This window comes from Octopus sinensis, linkage group LG14 (assembly GCF_006345805.1).
Source record: "Octopus sinensis linkage group LG14, ASM634580v1, whole genome shotgun sequence".
NCBI lineage: Eukaryota > Metazoa > Mollusca > Cephalopoda > Octopoda > Octopodidae > Octopus > Octopus sinensis.
In genome coordinates this window covers 41,670,032-41,695,133 of record NC_043010.1, presented here as the reverse complement: position 1 = coordinate 41,695,133, position 25,102 = coordinate 41,670,032, and the positions used below count along the sequence as shown (strand labels likewise).

Here is a 25,102-nt window from a genome sequence, read left to right as displayed (position 1 = left end):
GAAACTTTATTTCAAATTCTTGTTCAATATTTGAGTGTTTTACGATATGTGCTGTTGCCTAGGCAAAACCCGATTCCTGCGAGGGCTTCATGCCATTCATCAAAAAGAATATGTGAGGTTTATTAAATTCGCAATTAACCTAGTCTGGTAAATAAACACACGTTGGAAAATAAAAGCAAGCTGTATACAGTATCAATATTCCCATAATATTCAGTAGTACAAACTTCTATAAGGAGAATACTAGTCAATATTAACAAAGCAAAGACGGTGAATGTTAACTTCCAAACAATGGCATACTTTTTCAGCAATAACCTGCTCTTGATTTTAATAGGCATAGCGGAAATTTTAGAAATCATTCAAGGTATGTATATGAACTCAATATTTTCCATCAATTTAACATGATACAATAAATCGTCTTTTATTCATGAAACTTATATCAAAGTACTGTATTGGTCTAGAAATTTTAGATTTTAGTTTTATTTATTTTTTTATGACTACGGAGTATCGAGTATTTTCAAGTATAATTGCAGACAAAATTTCTACACTCATGATTATTAAATCATTTGAAAATCTACTGTAGCTTGGAGCATTTTCCTTAAAGCAATGTAGTTTTTATGAGCACTGATGACATTTGCTATGCCTTGAAATATATGTTTTTGCACAGTAAATTCGTCTTATCACTTTACTTAAATTGTATTCTATGTAAGTATTTTCTAAACGACTGAGTTTAAAGAAAATTAGTAAATGCGCTTAAATATTTTAACTATTTCAGTTGATTATTGGATACAAGTACCATTTATCTTTAAATAATACTTTGTTTTCTATAACATTTCGAGATTTTATTCATTATTATGTATTTACTCTGTCTACTCGTCATGCGTCGTGCAACAATAGATAATAGCAGAGTTTAGAGTTCAATATAAAATACACGCCTAAAAGCTGATTGAACTGTTCTAATGCGTTTTATTCTAAGGTTTACTCAATAAAGTATTCAATAAAAGTATTTTTTTTTAATAATGTCTACGAACTAGCATTTCACTTCAATATAACGATTATGGACCAGGCCAAATGTCCTTTATATCGTATCCTACGAAATATATTGGATAATGTAATAACGGATGCCCTTAAAAAGACGAGGTAGCCACACCTGAAATACCTTTAATTGTCGGCCTACTCAATAGGAATTATGAGTCTGAACACTAACAATCGCCAACACACGGTTACCTAACAAAATTGTGTTATTAATATAACAGAATTTGAACTGTGATATTTCTTAATTTTTCTGGGGTTTAGGTGAAAGGAGTGTCGTCATGTATTTTCCATGTCTTATAGGTGTCTTTTCGTATTTATTTCGTTACAAATTAGTTCAAGTAGAAATCACTTTAGAAAGTTGTGTAATGTTAAGTACACAACTCAATTTCAGTTCTATTTAAGAGGCGATATCCTGGTCTGGTTACGCATCTTCTTTCAGACAAATCATCGTTGGAGCCGCAACATAATCGGCTATAAGAACCAAAGCTCTCTTCCAGATTACACCTTACTGTCTTTAGTATTATCCAAAGTACACTATGCCAATAAAAAGTAAAAATATTAATGGCATCATATAATGTTGTACATTTTAACATTGACCAACTGTGAACTGGAATTGAAAAACAACGGGGAAAGCCAGTTCGTGGGTACCATTTAAAAAATGCATCTTAAATAATAAATTACTCAATTGTACTTAAGGTAGAAAAAAACGTTAGCCTTTTCATTTCATTCATATCATAAGTTAGCCAAGAATTAACCAGATTTTTTTCATTTTTAAGCAATTAATAACATATTTTGTCATTGTTAGAGTGGACGTTTTAAAACACTGAAGAAAACGCAATCACACGTGTTCTCTTACAATTACTTTCTGCTTTCCTCATGCCAATGAACCATTATCTGCAAAACAACAACAAAAAATGGACATAAAATCCCATATAGATCGATAAGACTATTGTTGATTTATTATTTGTTTTAGTATGTTAATGTTTACATTATACGTGCCTTATCAATTAATTGTTGATAAGCCAATATTAAATAGTCCGGTTTATAACTACTACAGAGGCTTGAGGTGAATGTTTTTTTACAAATACAGTAAAGGTTACTTTAGAAAAGTGTTTCTATGTTCATAGTGAGATATTTCACGTGTTTCTTAAGAACGGGTTTTAAATATTTGGTAGTTCATTGCATCAGATAAAAATGATAACGAAACCCTTTAAAATCATTACACAAAATAGTGCCTTAAATACCAGTAGTAAAATTTGAAATCAAAATGTTACTGTGAGCTTCTGCAACGTAATGCAACCAGTTTCATAAATAAGAATAATTAAGTTAAGTTGCAGATCAGATAGACAACAGCAACTGTACTTTGCTCGCTTTTGATATCAGTTCTAAACTAAGGCAGCTAAGGCATGAAATAAAACATAATTTAGAGATTCGTCTTTTGTGAAGACGAATCTTTGTTTTCTAAAGCTTAGGTTCTATTTTTGAAACATTTCCCAATATAACATAACAAAAATGTTTCTGTAAAGTAATTTTCTAGAAGTCTTCTATTTTAGTTAGTTTAAAACATTTTGGGCAAGGAAGTTAGTGGTTGAATTGTTCTGTTAATATTTTCAAATGAGGACCGGGCAAAATGTTTAGCGGTATTTCGTCCCTCTCTACATTCTGAGTTTTAAATTCCGTCTTTAAATACTGCCGAGGTCGATTTTGCCTGTCATCTTTTCGGGGTCGATAAGATAGGTACCAGTTTATTTTTATGCATTTTGATTTATTATTAGTGTTGCTCAATATGTTTTGCTAAAATTGCTGTTTCTTTTCAGATATCACAAGAAAAAGGTAATTAAAATTCATTAAAATGACAGATCTATCGAACTTTCAAAGAGATCAAATTGTTAGTGCTCGTATGGCAGGCGCTAGCGTAACGAAAATGTTTGGTGTATCATGAAGTACTGTCTCGAAAGTAATGACAGCATTTGAGAAAGAGGGAAAAAACCTCCTCTTCGAAACAAAACTCCGGAAGAAAACCAAAACTTTCAGATAGGGACCGTCGGACTCTTATGCGAATTGTTAGAGAGGATCACAAAAGTACAGAACCCAATATTATCCAGTTTCTACAAAAACTGTTTGCCAGGAGTTACACAAAGCCGGATTTCACGGGAGGGCTACAATCAGAAGACCACTGCTTTCAAAAACAAACGTTGCAAAGCGTTTAGAGTGGAGTAAAAACCTACAGAATTGGCCCCTAGAGCAGTGGAAGAATATTATTTTCTCGGACGAGTCATCCTTTAACTTATTCCCGACCACGTGTGTTGACAGCCAAAAGAAGCATTTGACCCAGACTACCTTCTTCCAACTGTTAAACATGGAGGAGGAGCTGTGATGATCTGGGGGTGGCTATGTCTTGGAAATCCGCTAGCCCAGTGGTTCCCCTTCATGGCAGAATTAATAGTCAAGGCTAAGCATTTTATCTGATCAAATTCATCCTATAGTTGCGGAACTGTTTCCGGAGGGAAACGCAATCTTTCAAGATGATAATGCACCAATTCACACAGCTAAAGTTGTTACTGAATGGCACAAGGAACATTCTAGTGAAGTTGAACATCTTAACTGGCCACCCCAGTCCCCAGATCTCAATGTTATTGAACATTTATGGTGCATTTTAGAAAAACAAGTAAGGATTCGATATCCTCCACCACCACCACTACAAGAACTGGAGACTGTTTTAGCTGAAGAATGGACAAAAATTCCTTTGGAACCAATTCAAACTTTGTATGAGTCCATACGTCGCAGAATTCAAGCTGTAATTACTACCAAATGTGGTCCTATCCCATATTAAAATAAATTTGTTTGAAATTTTAAGGTGTTTCTATTTTGTCCAACCCCTGTATTTATCTTGAAAGCGCAACATTGATACTGTAAAAATAAGTTCACTCCACGTTGTTTATAATCTTGAAACTGTGCCTTTAAACTTCTATTCTTTTAAATTATTAAATAATAACAATAGAACAATTAGTTGGACGTGAGTTTATAGTGTTAGTATAGGTTCGTTTTATAGTCTTATCTCTGGGTTCTGAAATCAAATTTTCCTTTGGGGTTAGCGAAATAATTATCATTATGATGTATGTTTTAAATTTGAGTTTACTTCGCTCAAAGTTCATATTTTGCCTAAATAAGACATCAGTGTTTAAACAAAGGTGAATTGAGAGAGTCAGTAGTTATGTTGTAGTACTTAAGTGCGGCCATTGCTTTAAAATTTGAACATTATTTTTCTTTTAATTTGATAATTTTTGAACTGCAGTTCTATTCTCTTATCCATGTTATACAAACTGTTATTTACTGTTCTTAGTTTTCGTTGACTTAGAGTAAAGTTACTATTAAGAGTATCGAAAAGTAATGCTGTGTCTGCAAGCAAATAGTTTGACATCACACCACAAATAGTTTGCAAGCCGACAAAAGATGTCCTTGTAATCAATTAACCAATCAGCATAGAGTTAATGGTCAAACATTAATCTGGATCTTATTGCCCATAGAAGACAATTAATTTAGCAAGCTAAATATTCGGAATTGCATGCTTCATGAATTTTTTAAGGGCAACAATGCAACACGTTCAAGGAAAAACATACATACAGTATATCCTAATGGTGTTCAGAAATGTCAATAGTGGTTTAATAAATTCAAAAACAGTTATTTCGACCTTTTGGATGGGCCGATTCGATCAGGAAGACCAACTGTTCTCAATAACGACACGGTGAAAATAGTAATTGAAGAAGATCCGCGTCAAAGTATCGGGGGCTTATACTGGAAGCGTAATAAACCTTGCAACATCATGTTAAGCAGATTGAGAAAGTGTATAGAAAAGGAAAGTAGAAGCTTTATGAGCTGTCAACGGAGAATAAAGCAGTGTGTTCAACAATTTGCAACAAATTGCTTGTCAAGAATGAACAAACATTTTTTTCTTAATCGAATTGCAACAAGCAATGGGAAATGGATAGAATAAACCAAAATACAAATTCCAGTTCCAATGCTCAAAGAAGATTTTGCTGTGCGTTTAGTGGTATGCAATAAATGTTGTTCACTTAGAATTATTGGAACAAAAGCTAAAAAGCTAAAAAGCGGAATTGAATTGTTAACAAGTTTTGCTCAAAAATCAACCAGCTTCAGATAACAGAAAGGGAGTCATCCAGCAATATGATAATGCAAAACCCCTTCAGCAAAGATAATCCAAGAAAATATAAATTCAATAGACTGTGAAACTAACTCTCCCTTCCTGCTCAGCAGACCAAGCACGATAAGATATTCAGGTCACAAGGGTACTTTAACAGTGAAAAAGCTTTCAGAAGCATGCATGATGCCGAAACAATACTTCAAATATTTTTCTCTTCTAAAGAACCTGATTTTTTTCCCAACTTATCAGAAAACTGGTTCCGGGGTGGCGTAATGTTACTGCAAACTATGGCGATTATACTTGAATGAATAAATATATTTATTTTGTTTTATGCTGTTTTGAACACATTTCATGAAATGTGACATTACTTTTCCGTACCCCTAATACTTACTATGTAGTAATTTTAATAAATGCTATTAAGTAAATTTAGTGCTGTGTATATTTTAAATACTTTACAATTTCCTATAGCTTAAGGTTATTTGGAATCCATCTATTGATGCTTGCACTAATATAATTCAATATCAACAATTGCTTTATGCTAATAATATGCTGCAGTACATGCGGAAGGAATAAATTTAGCTGTACAAGGTTTCTGAATGCAGTTGTTTTTATTAATGTTATGATTTAGAAGACTAATGTTGAACTCTCCCACGAAAAGAATTATCTTAAAGTGTTTTAGAAGACTTTTATCCGTTAGCCTTCAATGACAGCTAAATTACTTTTCTCACCAGTTACTAAGTTTTTGAGTACCTTTATATTCAACTAAAAAGAGGAAAAAAAGCTATTTCTTCTGATCTTTAATATAACTATTTTTTTGCAGGTTATCAACTTGGACAATGGTTTATTGAAGTACAATCTGCAAAGTTATCTAGCAGTGAATCTCAAACAATCACTGAAATTAATATCACTGGTACTTATAGTAGCGCTTGTGCAAACTGGTGTCTGAGTTGGTCGACATGTCACTCATTTGTTTTCAACGAAGAATTGAATCAATGTATGATATATCCAACAAGTGCCGCAACTGAATCTTTGGTACCAGTAAATGGTTATAACTATTACCAACTTATTAAATGTAAGTAAGCTTAATCCAATCCCTCCTTGACTTTACGGAGCTGTCTATCTGCCTATGTATGTATTTGTCTGTACCATTAGATGAATAGTCTTTTCTACTCTAGGCGCAAGGCCTGAAATTAGTCAATTAGTTCGACCCCAGTACGCAACAGGTTCTTAATTTATCGACCCAGAAAGGATGAAAGGCAAAGTCGACCCCGGAGAAATTTGAACACAGAACATAAAGGTAGATGAAATACCGCTAGATAAATAATGATCCATTCAGTGAGCATGCTGTACAATAGTTGTACAATAGTTATGTAATGTAATTCCTATTAAGGATGAAACTATAAAGCAATCTTAATTGTATGTCTATTGAAAACCTTTCTGTATTTATATTCATGTATTAAATTGAGACAAATTTTATTAGACCTATTAAGTTATCTAATTATTAAATTCGACACACACTCTCACATACATACACACGCACGCTCAACTTCGTTTTGGGATCACCAATACTTTATTATCTCCCCTTCTTTGTACCTCCCCTCTCAAACTTTTTTCCAAATCAGTCGCCATGCTTGATCGCTAAATCCACATGTTTTTCTTTATTTTTATTCTCTCTCTGTTTATTTCCTCGTGTTCCTTTCTGTTGAAAAGCGTTGGCTCGAATCGTAAAAGACTTTCTCACTTTCCCGAGCGTCAAACTAATGCACCTGGTTGTTGTTTATACACCTGTCTTCGTCTTTTGTTTTTCTGTAAATTTTAACTATATATTATACGCTCACAGTCGACACCCCAGTTTTATCCTGCTTTAACCTCCTTCTCTTTGGACCTACATATCTCAACTACTGCCTGAACATTTTGCACCTCTCATCTACTTACCAACACTCCACCCGATTTACCACTGGATATACTTACGAATTTCACGTTGATGAAAAATCGCTCCAACATACCACGACGCCTGAACTTCTTTGAACTTTGTTACTTTGCCTTTCTCTCTCCTTTTCTTCTTCTTTTCGTTTTTTCTTCTTTTCTTCTCCTTTCTCTTCTTTCTTCCTTTTTTCTGCTCTTCACGACTTTTGAATTTTTTGAACTTTTATACTCCGTATATCATTACTTTGCCTTTCTCTCTCCTTTACTTCTTTTTCTTTTTCTTTTTTCTCCTTTTTTCCAGACAGCCCGATTGCAAATCTCTCCTCTTCCATTTTCACTACCGCCTAAAGAGACACCTTTTCACGCTTTCTTTCCGCAACTTTCAACCCTCTATTAATCTTTCCCTACTGATTTTCAAAAAAAGACGATTCTCTAAACGCGTTTCCTTTCTCAGGCGTTGCTTATGCGTTGCCACCATGCGTTCTAATCTCTCCAAAATACACACCCTCGACCGCCTTCTCCCTCTCGCTTATTCCACCTTTTTCTCCTGTCTTTCACCTTCCTTTGCACATTCCACTCTAAGCTTTATAATCAATTTAAATCATCTTTTCCATGAGTAACTCCCTCGTACTAAACAACATAAACTCTACTCACTCCTTCATTCTGACACACCCCATGCCACTACATACACCCCCTCCTCTACCCCTTCGTTCCTGATACACTCCCCCTCATCGTCGCCCCAACCCTTCCGTTAATCCAACCCTCCCATGCAGTTACTCTTCCTCTCGCTTCTCCCAGCCTTCCACTGCCTCCCAGCCTTCCACTACCCCTACCACCCTTCCCACATCTAATTCATCCATCCTACCCACTTCAGTCTATTGTTCTTCTCCTCTCTGAGGCGGTGCGCTCTCTTCTTAGTAAGGGTCTGTGCTTCACCTTCTTCACTCTATCTAGTAACGAATTTCAGACCCGTGCTGATATTCATAGCTTTGTGCATCGCGTCAGACTATATGCACTATTCAACAACACTCCACCTGCATCTAAAGAAGAGGACTGCTTCACCGACCTGGGCCGGCGACCATCCCACCGGACACCAGCACCAGGCCAGTTCCAAGCAGTCAATCCTTTTGCAAGCATCTGCCAACGTGTTGTGGACCGGTTTAACTTTCGTTGGTGTCCCTGACATTTTAAAATCTCCTCGGCCAAACTCCCAGCCCACCGATGTCTCCAACACCGCAAAGACATCATCATAAAACCGGCTGACAAGGGTAGAGCCGTGGTGGTGTGGCGTGCAGGCCTCTTCAAAGCTGAAGCTCTCCGCCAACTTCAAGACACCTCCTTCTATTGCCCTCTTCCCACCAACCCACGCCTACTATCAACAGACTGTCCTCCACTATCCATGACCTCATCTCCTCCTCCCGTCTCTCTCCCACCGCCTCGAAAATAAAGGTATGCTACATTCTATATAAATTCCCTACTGGGAAGGACCAACTTTAAGAGAAGCTTACATTGCTTATTAACTTTACATTGGATGGACTCATATTAAACTCTGTGGGACTTTTGGATTTTACTCAACGGACTTTGGAATAATACACATATATATCTATTTCTTTATTACCCACAAGGGGCTAAACACAGAGGGGACAAACAAGGACAGACATAGGTATTAAGTCGATTACATCGACCCCAGTGCGTAACTGGTACTTAATTTATCGACCCCGAAAGGATGAAAGGCAAAGTCGACCTCGGCGGAATTTGAACTCACAACGTAACGCAGACGAAATACCGCTAAGCATTTCGCCCGGCGTGCTAACGTTTCTGCCAGCTCGCCGCCTTTAATAATACACATATATACCATTATGCCTATAAAACAGATTTATGAACTCAATACCCATACATATCTTACATCTATTTTCTGTCCTCCACCTCACTCTCTATTTATATCACATCGAAACTAACTATGACTTAATTTTTCCTCTCACACCGTCTCCGATGAAGGGATATTAATTACTATTAATTAATATTCTAGAAACAGCTGTAAGACCTTCTATCTATAAATGCTCTAATATCTATACAGCCTTGTTTTTTTTATCTGATTACACAAAAAATTCATATATATATATATATATACATACATACATACAGATATGCATGTGCATGTATACATACGTGCGGAGGTGTGCATGCTTAAATGCAGTTTTTTTTGCTGATTCACCTTAAAGAATTGATGTCAAAGTAAAGTTAATTTCTGTACGCTTGAAAGGAGTGTATGGTGAATACAATAATTGATGTCAAATGTAGTGCAGTGATATTGCTTCGCTAAAACTTAAGACAAACATTCATTGGATGCAGCGGTATGTTGTTAGTGAGCAGGTCGAAGTTGGACAGTGGACATTTTCGACACTTTATTGTATTGTATGTAATACTATGACAACAAAAAGGTAAAGATAACAGAAAATTGTATTCCAGAACAAATTCAACAACTATTCTAAGTACTGAACAAGATGTCGATTTCCATGCGTTCAAGTTACTTAGTCTAGAGCAGTGGTTTTCAACCAGGGTTCCGCCAGTACAGTCCAGGGGTTCCGCAAGAAGTTACAAAACTGCTAAAATCGGCAGTAATTTTAAAGTCTCCTGTGCAGATATGTGTGCATAAGACTATTAAATTATTGCACAGGGGTTCCTCGAACCAGTGGAATGTTTTCTTGGGGTTCTGCTCCAGCAAAAAGTTTGAAAAGCACTGGTCTAGAAGAATAGGAAAAGCACTGTTCCCAAACTCATGAGCCGACAAGTTGATTTTCTAAAACTAACAGCCACAATATCCCTTAACACCTTTCCTTCTGAGAAACCTCTAAAATTTGGGTGATTTATGGCTGGAATAACTTTAGTCATAGATTTGCTCGATTGAGGCTAACCTGTGAGTATCACTCACAGCAACAGCATTCTGTTCAGACTAAATTATGAAAGAATGGACCAGCCTCTTTGCTTATTAAATTACATCGACTTAATTAAATGAAATTGTTTTATCTATTTCCAGCTTGACTTGTTATTAGCTTATAAACTATTGCTTTGAAAAACGTATAGAAATTAAAGTTATATTTTATGAAAACATTTTTTTTTAAATAAACATTTCTTTTATAACCTAGACAACAAAGAAAAAATTATGTCTATTTTGGGCGCTTCATTTGCCGAAAAATACTCGACCCAGAGATTCTACTCCACTCTACAGGAATGCAAATTATTTTGTCTGAAACAAGCACTGTGTTCATCATTTACCTTTTGCCAAACAGATGGATTGTGTCTCTTGAGTAATCTGACGTTTTCTCAATTAAATCTTGAAGCCAAAAACTCAAGATGGAGCAGTTATCAACTTAAAGGTATATTTTATATATCCTTGTATTTATAGCTAAATATTTATTTATATCTATTTCTCTCTCTCTCTCTCTCTCTCTCTCTCTCTCTCTCTCTCTCTCTCTCTCTCTCTCTCGTGCGCGCGCTTTCTCTCACTTCTCTCTCTTTCTGTATACAAATACACACACACACACACACACACACACATATATATATATATATATATATATATATATTACATACAGTGCATTATTGGGTGCATTTGCCGTCGCAGGTTTCATATCAGTGCCTTTCTCCCGCTTTTTGCCCAGTCAAAGGCTAACTGCAAGACAGAAGTGAAGTATTTAAATTCATAGTTACCTTCTCCTGGATAGACTGCTTTCACCGAGGCTTGGGTAAACAAAGGAGCTCTATCCACCCCTTACTATTTATCATACAAAAAAGGGGGTAAAATAAAACAAAATTAAAAATTAAGATACAATTGAGCAAAAATAAGAATAAGAATTGAGATATAATAAATACAATTTAAAGCACAATATATACAATATACACACATACAGTTTGAAATACAATATATACAATACACACACATACACACACACACACACACACAAACAAACACTCCACACACATGTCCACAAACACATGTTGTTAAATGGCCGTTGATTACACTGTAGTTCTTCTAGCTTTTGACGGGTGTTATTTATTGTCCCGCTGGGTGTCCAACAATCACCTTCCTCACCAAGCATGCTTGGTAGTGTTGCTAGTTTGGTCGCCGACGACCCGACCATGTAACAGATTGTACTGAATTACATGGTACCAGTAGTGCTCAAGAGCCACTTGACATAAATACATACATATACATACATATATGTACGTACATATATATATATGTATTTATATGTGTGTATGTATGATGTCTTGCAAACAACTTGCACATGCAAGTGCTACCAGTTAAAAGCTCCGTATACCGGAAGCTAACAAGTGTATGGGGTCATCAGGAGAGAATGCGCGCCGTTTCGGGGCCTACCTCTCGACGGCATCAATGCGCACCGGCCCCCCTCACTGATATGAGGCCCCGCTTGCTAGATCAGCTGGTTATGAAGAACTCAATATACTTCTAGCCATCGCTCATCGTCTCTTTTTAACCAAATCCAGTGGCTAGCCTTCTCCACTGTAGATTGGATATCAGTCATGGTGGTATTGACTTTACGATGTATGTATGTATGTATGTATGTATGTATGTATGTATGTATGTATGTATGTATGTATGTATATGAGTGCGTATATGTGTATATATGTATGTATGTATGTATGTATGTATGTATGTATGTATGTATGTATGTATGTATGTATGTATGTATGTATGCATGCAGGTATATATGTATTCAGTTTTAAGCGATATTTGCCTTTTGTTAAAACTATTTTCCTATTTAATCATTAGTAATCTTCAGACTTTGACGCTTTGTAATAGAGTTTCGTAAATTCAATATGCTAAAAATTCGCCATTTCAATAATTCTTGTCAAATAATGGGACTATTTGTTTTATATAAATTTTAAGGCTGTAACATCATTGAATTACAATGAAGTTCGTTTTATTTTACGGGAGTCAACTGAAAAGTTCATAGGATTACCAAGATACTCTCATGGAATGTGACCAAACGAGATTTATTTTTGCACATTGTCCTTCTTGCAGTCCCCGCACTTCTCCTACTGGTGTTGCCGTTCTTGGATTCTAATGGTGAAGAAGCTTTCATCCAGTTGGTCCAAAAAGTCATCATCTGCAGATATGACGTCACCATCACCAGATATGACGTCACCATCACTACTATACTGGTTCCTAGCCAACTATTTTTTCCTGTTGGGTACAGATGATAGTCAGATGGGAAATAAATCAGTAGAAAATGGAGGCCGATCAATTAGTTCAAAGACATAGACACGGGCAGCAACCACTGGAAGCCAGGACTTGTGTGCTTCAGTATTATCCTGATGAAACAAGATCCTTTTCGTCAGTTTTCCAGGTCGTTTGGTCTTGATAGCTTTTTGTAACTGCCTCTACAAGTTGGCATAGATACACTCCATTGATGGTGTGGCTCTTCTGAAGATAGTTGATAAACACAATGCCTCTTGAATCCTAAAAAACTGAGGCATCGAAAATATTTTCAGGATATATAAAAGCACATAAATTTATGCATGAATATTTCAATAAAATCATGTAACTTCTGCAAGAAGTACAGACAGAAACCTAACTCGTGTACTTTTACACCTGAGTGCCTTCTACTATAATAGCCATTATGTTCCTTGCGGACTAATATGAACTAATCATATGTGTGTGCCTGTACGTGTGTCTGTGGAGGTACGCGTGTACGTTTCTTGTTTATGTTTGTACAGCTTGACAAACGATATTGGATTGTTTACATCACCGTAACATAGCAGTTCAGCCTAAGAGACCAGACTTTAAAAATAATACCTACTGAATCCTATTTTGTCCGTTGGAAATGAAATCTGAAATTAAAATTATTTTATATTTGCAGGAAAGCAGTCAACAGGAAATCCAATACTACCTACAACACAGTCTTCCTTACAGAATGGAGAAGGTTTATATTACATTATTATGATTATCAAAATATCATCGTTTATTTTTTTTTGCACATAGGTCGGTCGAGTTCGTAATACAGCTGTTTCCCCCCTGCGCCTTGATACTTCAACAACTGTTCTATAGCATACAATGTTTAGAAGTCTTTTGTAAGTAACGCTTATCGCAGCTATCTTTCAATATAGGTTCGCAATGCTCAAGAATTTTCCGAAAATTATTGTTGAACATACAACAGATTAATTTCAGTATATTCCTTTCTTGTGGCACTAGATTCTTATAATTCATTGCCACATTTGACTTGTATAGACCAACTTGTGTAAAAAGGTCGAGAAATCTTTTGGTACTTCCAAAAGAACTCTGTTGTTCCCAAAGCCTGTAAAACAGCTTACAGCTCTCAGTTTTAGTTTGCTTATCCTCATACATAAATTTTTATTGGTCCTTATGAATCCTATGCAATTCCGACAAATATGGTCTGGAAACTGTCTGAGACCACGCATTCTCTTTCGGCTTTCCTGTTCCTCTTATAACGTTGTATGTGAGGGCGCGTGGCTTAGTGGTTAGGGCATTCGGCTCATGATCGTAAGGTTGTGAGTTCGATTCCCGGCGACGCGTTGTGTCCTTGAGCAAGACACTTTATTTCACGTTGCTCCAGTCCACTCAGCTGGCAAAAATGAGTTGTACTTGTATTTCAAAGGGTCAGCCTTGTCACTCTCTGTGTCACGCTGATTATCCCCGAGAACTACGTTAAGGGTACACGTGTCTGTGGAATGCTCAGCCATTTGCACGTTAATTTCACGAGCAAGCTGTTCCGTTGATCGTATCAGCTGAGACCCTCGTCGTCGTAACCGGCGGAGTCTTTAAGGATAACGTTGTATATTGACATCTGAATTTTTTTCATTTAAACTTTTGAATATTTTAGCCAATATGGGTTCAGATATTTCTTCCAATCTTCTAAGGGAAGGAGAAGGTGGTGCACATTGAAAGTAATCTTATTTGTTGTCTAGTTCTTTAAATTTCTAGTTGTTAATTCATTTTGCTATTTTACCTGTTATATTTCAAAGTAATGACCTCCTGGAAGCTGCAGTTATTCAGAACGTCTGATGTTATTATGAAATATGGCATTCTTGTACAAATACAATCTCGTACAATTTTTGTATTTGACACACGAAGAAATTCTGTTGTATCAAACGATGGAGGACAACAAATGTAAGTAGATTTTTTAAAATCTGAGTATGTATGGTGATATATCTTATGAAATTACGATGTCACAATCGGCATGCATGGCGAAGTGGCTAAGAAGTGCGCTTCACACCACGCAGCTCCTTGTTCAATCCTACTGTGCCGTACCTTCTACAAGTTGTCAAATAACTTTGGAATCCTGGCATGTATGTAGGCAGGGGTAAAATGAATGTATGGATATATGTGTGCGAGTTTGCATCTTTTTCTGTCTCTCCTTTCTCCCCCTCTCTCTATGTGTATATATATATGTATATGTATGTATGTATGTATGTATGTATGTATGTATATATATATATATAGATAGATAGATAGATAGATAGATAGATAGATAGATAGATAGATAGATAGATAGATAGATAGATAGATAGATAGATAGATATGTATATATATATGTATATATGTATAAGAAAATGGAGAAGAAAAATATAATAGATACTTGGTTCATTTTATTTGTGTCACAACGGAAAAGTAATGCAAAGTAAAAGTGATACCGATAAGAATAAGGATAAAAAGAACCGGATCAACAAAACAACCAAACTAATCCGAAAAAACATCCTACACATGTTTCGATCCCACGGTATGTTTGAATCATCCACATTCGAACAATTATAGATGTAATAAACCATATATTGCCGGGTATCTTCAGAGAAAAGTAAGTATATTTTCCGATCTTGAATTACGAAGTAACTAATTTGGTGACTGTGGTTAGAAAATTTCGAATGTAAACAGCTTACTAGGACGCGGAGTTCATGTGATCAGATATTGATCGTTGAAATTTAGCTAATATTGATCGTTGAAATATTGCTAAAACATCAAATGCGTTTGAAAAATATATTTATAATATATTTATAAAAGTTTATGGGAGGAAGATGGGATAAAGACAAATGTAACCAAGTAGCTGTTACATTTTTTGTCATCCATTTTCTTTTGTTAACTTTATAATTAATTAGACTGTTTATACATATATATTGAGGAACTTTCTTTCCATTTATTGATAAAGTCAGTTGGCATTTGGATTGTTATTATCAATCCCTTACGAGGAAATTGCATCCTCAAAATATGAGATAACCGAAGAGATGGTGTTGTGGATTTCCACCTCGGCATCCGAAACTCAGAGTTTTATCGTGGCTATTGAATAATTGTCACATATTATTTTACAGATAAATTTGCTCTGTTTACATAATATTGAGGTCTCTTTCTTTCTTTTGTTATCTTACCGTTTTTACCAATATATATATATAATATATATATATATATATATATATATATACACATACATACATATATATATACATACATTTTTTTTATATATTTATAATAAGAGTAGATCGTATACGAGTGGGTATATATTTGTAAAAAAGAAGTTTGAAAACGCCACTATATTAGATAAATTTTAATTTTACATGTTTCGGTTCTTGAAATAACGAACCTTATCAAAAAAATTTATAATAAACAGTATAATGGAACAGTTCATAATTGTTACATACATTCAATAGAATCCATGCTATATACATTCAATAGAATCCATGTTCTTAAAAAGGCGAACCTTATCAATTATATTATAAAGAGTATAATAGAAAAAGTCCATAGTCGTTCCTTACTGTTTTGTCGAGTGTAGTGGAGAAGTATACCCAGCTTCAACGAATATAAGGAAAAGACCTATAACTGTATCCTGTTAGGAAACCAACCAAGCAGAACGACAAGCTTGACCACAGAAGAAAAACGTCATCAATTTTTTAACGAATCAAAATCAGATCTGACCCATAACTGTGTCCTGTAAGGTGGCTAACCAAGCAGAACGACTAGTTTGACATCGGAAGAAAAACGTCATCAATTTTTTAACGAATCAAAATCAGATCTGACCCATAACTGTATCTTGTAAGGAAACCAACCAAGTAGGGCGACAAGCTTGACCACGGAGGTAAAACGTCATCAATTTTTTGACGAATCAAAATCAGATCTGCTCGCAGAGAAAAAAATCTTTTTATAAATTCTTCCTTCCCTAAGACATACCACTGCCAGCGGGGGGTGACTGTTTAAGGATCTGAGAAATTGTAATTCCCCCCACCTCCACTATTTTAATTCTCTCACTGTGGCCGTAGCAGCAGTGGTAGCAGTAGGGGGCTGTTGATCGTAGCATTAATGGTAGTGACCACGGTGGTTGTAGTAGTAGTGCTAGTGGGAGCCGTCGTAGTGGTTGTGGTAGAATTTCGTTTTTCCTTTTTCGGAAGACCAATGTTTTGTTTTAATATTCCTAGCCCAGGGTGTTCAAACTTGGTCTAAATTTTTTGATGAAATAAAGTTCTTTGTTTTAGCGTTGAGTGAAGGTTACGCTGTCACTGAATTTGTAAAGGTGGGTAAGTTGTAAATTTCGGATTTTCATTTGCAGCACATCTATCTATGTGTCCGCTGACCGGTATTTTCCGGTATTCAGGGTTTCTAATTTGTGATTTATGCACCGCCATCCTTTTACGTAAGCTATTTTTCGTATGGCCTATATATTGCCTATTGCAGCCTGCGCATGTTAAGACGTAAATTAAGTTTTCTGATGCACAGGGGAAGTTTGTTCTAATGGTGAACTGATGGCCTTGTTCTGGTATAAATTCTGAACCTGCTACCAAGATGACACAGATTCCGCAGTTGGGCCTTCCACATTTTCTAACTGCTGGTTTTGTGGTTGATGTTGAGTGCAGTTTAGCTTGGCTTAAAATCCTTTTCAAGGATTTTGGTTGCCATTTACTTTTAATGATGGTGTGTGTTTCGAGGATCCGGTTCATCTTTGGGTCTCCCTTTAGTAGGGCTGTGCTTTGTAGTATGGTGCTGAAGGCCTCATTGTTAAGTGGGTTGTGTGTAGAGATGCAGGGAAGGGTTTTTAATTCTTCTTTCTTTTTTGGTTTTGTTTGTCTCAGGTCTTCTATACTTAATTTAAGTGCCCGTTGGATTGCACTGTCTATTAGGGGCTGTGGATAGTTTCTATTTGTGAGTGTGGTTCTAAGTTCCTGGAGATGTGTGTGTCGGGTGTTTGTGTCTGATATTATGGTGCAAATCCTTCTAGCTAAACAAAAAGGGACATTTATTCTAGTGTGTCGTGGGTGGCATGAATCAAAGGGTAGGTACTGTTTGGAGTCTGTCGGTTTATAATAGATATCTGTCTCTATTTTGTTGCCGGTTTTCTTAATGAGGATGTCTAAAAATGGTAATTCTTCTTCGTTATGATCCATCGTGAATTGTATATTATCATTTATTCCATTTAATAGTATTTTAAATTCCTCAAGTTTCTCTATACTTTTATCCCAGAGGATAAAACAGTCGTCGAGGTATCTTTTCCAGTTGTTCTGGATATAGGTGGAGAAGGTGTTTCCATATTTCTCATCCAGATAGACGATACAAAGAAAACAAGAACAGGTCATCCAAAGTTTTCTTTCCTCAGTCGAGTATCAGATTGTATCAAATTTTTTAATGAAAACTCATTATTACCTTTATACCGGGCAACGCGGGTTATTTATGCTACTAGTATAATATATATATATATATATATATATATATTATATATATATATATATATATATATATAGTGGCGTACATACACTTTGGTCTCTCATATATATATATATATATATGGCGGGAGCTTTTCCCCCACCATCGCTTGACAACCGATGCTGGTGTGTTTACGTCCCCGTAACTTAGCAGTTCTGCAAAAGGGAGAGATAGAATATGTACTAGGGTAACAAAGAATAAGTCCTGGGGGCGATTTGTTCGACTAAAGTCGGTGCTCCAGTATGGCTGCAGTCAAATGACTCAAACATGTAAAAGCATAAAAGAATATATATATATATATATATATATATATATATATATAATATATATATATATATAATATATAATATATATATAATATATATATATTTAAATAAAGCATATTACTCTACCACTGGTATTTGAGTACTCTTTTTTCCACCTTGTTTCACATTTATGTGTTTACTCCGGTATATATATATATATATATATATATATATATATATATATATATATATATATATATATATATACATGTCTATATATTCTTTTACACGTTTATTTATTTCCGTCATATATATATATATATATATATATATATATATATATATATATATATATATATATAAGCATACAAGCATATGTTCTGTAATAGTTTGGTGTTGTTGCCGTGGTGATTATCTTGATAAGGTATTGTTATGAAGAAGCTGGTGATAATTTTGTAAGTAATAAAGTGCCAATGGAGAAAAAAATGAATTATTTTTATGAATCAAAATTGTTTTGAAAAAATGCTGTACAATTTAATGCATTCGTCACGGTTGTGAATGATTGTAGTCACCGCCACGAACACTATCATAAATACCAACAACAAACAAGTATAGCTATCACAAACAACAAACGCACATAGCTACGACCACACCCCCACCACTGTTTACCATTATAGGCTCTTATTTTCACTACTTTTTTTGTGGGGGGCTTCTTTTGAATTAGTTGCCTTAGCGTGGAGCAGAAATGAGGTAGATTAGAACGTACTTTTATAGTTACAAGATAAATTGGAACGTTTCTCTTATTCAAATTTAACCACTTGTTGCTCCATAAATTTGATTCTTCGTTTGTTTGTTTGTTTGTTTGCTTGCTTATTTGTTTACTGTCAAATTTAGATTTACAGAATTAAATTCCTCCCCTTGAGATTTTTAAAAAGAGCCATTAAAACAAAAATAGTGAAAAAAAATAAGACAATATAGGCGCAGGAGTGGCTGTGTGGTAAGTAGCTTGCTTACCATTGTGCATGGGTGAGACAGAGTTATGTTTGCCACTGTTAGACGTGCTTTTGAAGTCGTCTTCAATTGAAGATTTTTGAAACTCAGCCGTAAGGTAAGATCTTTTGTGTCTAGTGGGGCTCTGTTGTCTGTCGCAATTATTTTTTACTAACAAGAAGGCCTCACTGGATTCTAGTCTACCTGTAGCTGAGTTAATATTTTTTCACTTAATTGCGAAAACTATTGGTTTGGTGGGCGTATCCTGCCGCAAAATTTTGTTTGAAAATAGTGTTTCAACAACATTGTTCTTGTCAAGGAGTACCAATGAGAAGAAAATTGGAATGATTTTTTAACTGTTTTACAATTGCGTTTAAATTTTGGCCTGGAGTACCGAGGGGCCTTTGCTGTGTTTTGAACTGTTGCTTTTTCTTCAGCTATCTTTTATTAAAAAAAATTCTCTCCTTCCTTTTTGTTTGGTCTTTTTTCCTCTTCCTTCTTTTTCCTTAATTATTTTATATTTTAGGAACTGTATTTTTGGACTTTTTAAAAAAAAAAACATGGGAAAATAACAATGAAAAGTTGGTGGAGTGGGAAATTATACCACCCCAAAAAAAGTTAAAAGAACTTGAAATTAAGACGGTGGTTTTGAAGACCTACTCTAGGACCCTCGACGCCATTGCCGTTTTCAGAAAGGATATAATCGAAAGAGAGCTAGCAGAATTTAAGCCAGTGATTAAGTTTATCACTCGTGGGGGGTCAAATAAACAACCGTATATATATATATATATATATTAAGGTATGTAGAAAAATACAACATGGACAAGAACGTATAACTCATAGAAGACGATGCAATAAACATGGACAGGACATTCGAACCCCTCAGTCTTCAGTCAAGAACCGGATCATCGTAGTAATTTCGGCTGATTAATCTTGAGATTACTAGATCACGGCCAGCCCTCCAAGAAAAACTAAGCTGGAAGCGTAGATTTCCTGGAAGAAGGATCGAATGCATACGAACAACAGGACAGCAAAAGGGACAGATATAAAAAAACAAAAAACAATAATGGAATACAGAAACATGAAATACAGAAGCATTAACGGTGAAAACAACAAGTGTCTTACGACTGATAACAAGCAAACAAATTTTTTCTCTGGCGCATTGGAAAAAGCCTTTATAGCGGCGGACGAAGAACAACGATGTTAACACGACGAGGGTCAGGAGCTGAAAGGCAGATTTCGGCCAACAGTCACGTGACAGAGAAGAGGGAAAAGAAAAGAAAGAGAGAGAGAGAAAAGGGGGACAAAACGCAACAAAGAGAGAAGAGAGAGAAAGAAGGAATCAGAGAGGAGAAGGGATGGGTGTCGAAGAATGACCTGTGAGTGCAGAGCGAGACAAAGAAATAGGAGGGTAGTGGAAGACTAGACCAAAGGATCAGAGGAAAGAGAAGATGAATAGAGAGAAAGTAAAAATGAGAGAGAGAGAGAGACAAACAGAGAGTCGTACCAATTATTAAGAATATGTGTTCACATTAATGATAAAGGGGGTACGGGGCGCCTGGAATATATGTTAAGGTATGTAGAAAAATACAACATGGACAAGAACGTATAACTCATAGAAGACGATGCAATAAACATGGACAGGACATTCGAACCCCTCAGTCTTCAGTCAAGAACCGGATCATCGTAGTAATTTCGGCTGATTAATCTTGAGATTACTAGATCACGGCCAGCCCTCCAAGAAAAACTAAGCTGGAAGCGTAGATTTCCTGGAAGAAGGATCGAATGCATACGAACACCAGGACAGCAAAAGGGACAGATATAAAAAAACAAAAAACAATAATGGAATACAGAAACATGAAATACAGAAGCATTAACGGTGAAAACAACAAGTGTCTTACGACTGATAACAAGCAAATATATATATATATATATATATATATATATATATGCATATGTATATATGTATATATATGCATATGTATATATGTATATATATGTATATATATGCATGTATATATATGTATATATATGCATATGTATATATATATATATATGTATATATATGCATATGTATGTATATATATGCATATGTATCTATATATATATATATGTATATATATGCATATGTATATATGTATATGTATATGCATATGTATGTATATATATGCATATGTATGTGTATATATATGCATATGTATGTATATATATGCATATGTATGAATATATATGTATATATATATGCATATGTATGAATATATATGTATATATATATGCATATGTATGTATATATATGTATATATATGCATATGTATGTATATATATGTATATATATGCATATGTATGTATATATATGTATATATATGCATATGTATGTATATATATGTATATATATGCATATGTATGTATATATATATGCATATGTATATATATGTGTGTGTGTATGCTTGTGTATCTGTGTTTGTCCACACCCACCCCAACATCTCTTGACAACCGATGCTGGTGTGTTTACGTCCCCGTAAGTTAGAGATTCGGCAAAAGACCGATAGAATAAGTACTTGGCTTTAGTCCTGGAGTCGATTTGCTCTACTAAAGGCGGTGCTCCAGCATGGCCGTAGTCAAATGACTGAAACAGGTAAAGGAATAAAAGAATAAAAGAACTATACTGCTTAGAAGTTGCATCTATGCATTACTAAATCATTTTTGAGCACACATTTTATTGTGAGTTTCATTTGCAATAGCTTGAAATGAAATGGCCCTTTTAAATGAACTTAACCGCATTTGATTTGGTCAAGAATTGAATTAGTTTGTGGGTTGTAGAATTTGTCGCAAAAAGTAAAATATTAACCTGAAGAATATTATTCGCGACAGATACTTCGGTGGAAGTTTGTTAATAACATTCCAGAAAGAAATTTGTGATGACTTTTATTTCACATATGATACGTAATACATAGAAAATTTCAAACTGTATCACTTTCTCCACATAGCTATGATTCAAGCAAATAACGCAGGACCCCTATTTTTATATTTCATGATGAGATTTATATTTCTTTTCTAGTGTTGTTGATACATTCACTTTCCAAATGTTGACAAGACAAGGAAGATTGAAAAGTTTCTTACTTTGGTGTTTGCAACAAATAGATGTAAATGATAATTGCATTGGGCTAGAAGTTAGCTTGGTATGTATGAATGACAATATTTCTTTTTCGGGATCTTTTCGGTTTGAACGGGAGTTTTTTCTAGCGGTGTCATATGAAATTGTCACCCATAATTATGACCCTAATATCAATCTATTGCATTTCGATCTGTTTTAGGGTTAGAGTTAGTTAGGGTTAGACTTAGGGTTAGGGGTGGGGGAAGGGTATCTTTTTTTTTTCACAAATGTAAATAAACCCAATCTGTTTTTTAAACGAGGGACATATTCATACGGCACAGAGTGTTTTTTTACCTCAATGGCCGTCATTGATTGTTTGAAATTGCAGAAATTGAAGAAAAAATCAACAAATATCTTACAAACTATAGAATTTTCTCAATAAGCCAAGAAAAAAAGATGTTTTATAAACACATTCTACCAGTATACGAAGTTTAAAAATTTTTAGTTACCTAGAAATTATGTTAAAAACTGTCTTTCAAACCGAAAAGATCTCTTTTTCGTTATATCATGTGTCACAATGATAAAAAAATTTTTGTTTTTCTATTTATATTGAAAAATATCGAAATATGAGTAAATATTCTTTGTGGTAATTGCTGCGTTATTTCACTTAAGACGCCAGTGAATTTCTGTTAAATACAGGTAGAACAATATTAATACTCGGGACCGGTCAATAAGCACCAGTCAAGTATTGGGGTCAATATAATTGACTTACCCTGTTCCCAAAAATTACTAACTTTGTCATGCATTGTAGATGGAAAATGCACCGGAGTATTTAGTAATCTGTCACGTCACAAGGACTTAAGACAACAATACATTCCTTCAAATGTGCGCAGTACTTAGCAAGGCTGATTTTTGTATGATCTTGCATGGAATTCCCAACCGCTTTAAGAAGTTTCGAAATTTCAATAGGGTTGACCCTAATACCTTTATAACAACTGTTATCACTTTTACATTACCCTCTCGCATTACAAACAGTTTTGCAATCTGTACTTTCGGTTCGGAGTACTTAGTGGGTTTTTTTCAACCTCGCAATATTCATGTTATTTGGCATGTCAATGATATGACAGTATTTGTCTTTCTTGTCCAATACGATCATGTCCGATCGGCTATGTTCAATTACTCTATCAGTCTGAAAATTATAATCTCAGAATATCGTTTCTTTCTCATCCTCTTGCATTACTTTACTAGCCTCATGTCCATAACATTTTTTTTTATTTCGTATTGGTATATACGATATAAAAACCAATGGAAATACAGATTTTATCACGGAGGCGCTAGTATTCTTTTTGTCCAAAACTTTTCCACATCCTTTTTTCATAGTTTGCATTTTTGGGTGTTGGAAATTTTGTAGATGTTATACTTTACCGAACTAGTAACAAGAACTTGGTCTTGTGCTTCAATTATAAGGCTTTCACACCTTGTTTAAGTCTTGTCCGTGAAGTTTTACTCTTGATTTCCTGTGTATCTCTTTCAAACTGACCACACATTCTTATTTCCAGAAGATCTTGTCTCTTCTCTCCCGCTCATTGGTTATGCATTTCATTTTCATTTAAACACATATCTTCTGCTACATATCGCAGCAACTCTTCGCCGATGTTTACCAAATATTCTGCAAGAGTTCTCCTTCAACTCCTTATACAATAATCAACAATGATTAAACCTCTACAACCATTTTTCTCTTCTTATACATTCTATTTATATTTCCTTCAGGATGTAAAACTCCATACAATATCATTAACTTTCTCGTCTTTCTATCCAACTTTTAAATTTCTTCATCAGTTCATCTGAGAATGGACGCACTTTATCTAACCACTGCAACTGCTCAGTGTTGAATTCTAAAATCCCCAAATACTTGTATCTACTATCTCTTGGTTCCCTCATGGTTTCTCCGGTGACAGCTTTCTTCCCACTTTTCATACTGACCATTGAGCTTTTGGAACTCCCAAATTCCATACCCATGTCACTGCTACATTGGATTATTTTAACCAAAGAATTTATCCGATTCTAGATTACTTTCCTGTGGGTATGTATAAATATCTCATTTATTTCCTGTATGTATGCCCTGCTGATGAGGAAAAGCCATTGGGCAAATCCAGAAATTAGCTAATCCAGGGCTATCTATATTGTTGTTAATTGCCGTTAGCTTGTTCCCTCGATTTCAACATGTGTGTAAATTTGTGGCTTTTAAAGTGGTGAGACGATTTAGCGTCTATTTTCAGCATAATGATACTTCGACGCAGAATGTGAAGAGACTCAATAAAATACCGCATGGCATTTTGTCTGTCATGCTACTCATTCACCTCTTCCAAATATAATGCGAAACAAAATCTTTGTAAATAATTTCCTTGAAAGACCTTCCAGTGAATCATGAAGCACTTGTTAAATTATTATTATTATTATTATTTTCAGATTGTGCTGACTAATTTGAATACAGGACAAGTTTATAGCAGTGTGTTTAATAAAGAGCTGACACCTATTCCAAGTACTGTTTATGTTTAATAAAATATAATAGACATCGCAATTTTTTGTGATTACTTCTTTCTTTATACAATTGCATATATTAACACGCACACACACACACAAACTTACACACATACAGAATTCTTTTCCTTGCGTTTCGAGCTTCGCGCCATTTCGATTTTCTGGAGAGAGCGGAGACTAAGATACATAAGCTACCAATAAGAATACTCGTTCACTTGTGCATAAACAAACACATCTGCAAGCAAACCTATGTGCACCGGCTCATATACCTTCACATCACAGTCGCTATACAACGAATGCAGTCCCGACTTACTAAATTTATTGAAGATCAGAGGTATCTAGTGTGAGTGATTATGCGTCTCTGTTGTACTTTATTAATTCCATTTTTA

General features: G+C 35.0%; 1 protein-coding gene across 2 annotated transcripts; it reads left to right on the top strand.

Moving 5' to 3' along the window:
• Window positions 1-24,753, top strand: LOC115219223. 2 transcript variants are annotated; one of them, XM_029789358.2, is made up of 7 exons: window positions 2-361; window positions 6,015-6,266; window positions 10,267-10,497; window positions 13,006-13,068; window positions 14,129-14,273; window positions 22,137-22,257; window positions 24,642-24,753. In XM_029789358.2, the coding sequence occupies exons 1-7, from the start codon at window positions 289-291 to the stop codon at window positions 24,729-24,731; spliced, it is 975 nt and encodes a 324-aa protein (XP_029645218.1). In that variant the 5' UTR covers window positions 2-288; the 3' UTR covers window positions 24,732-24,753. The 2 variants fall into 2 exon arrangements, with proteins under 2 accessions (XP_036364795.1, XP_029645218.1); XM_036508902.1 differs by lacking the exon at window positions 22,137-22,257 and having other exon boundaries at window positions 1-361; window positions 24,642-24,715.
• The last annotated feature ends 349 nt before the right edge of the window (window positions 24,754-25,102 follow it).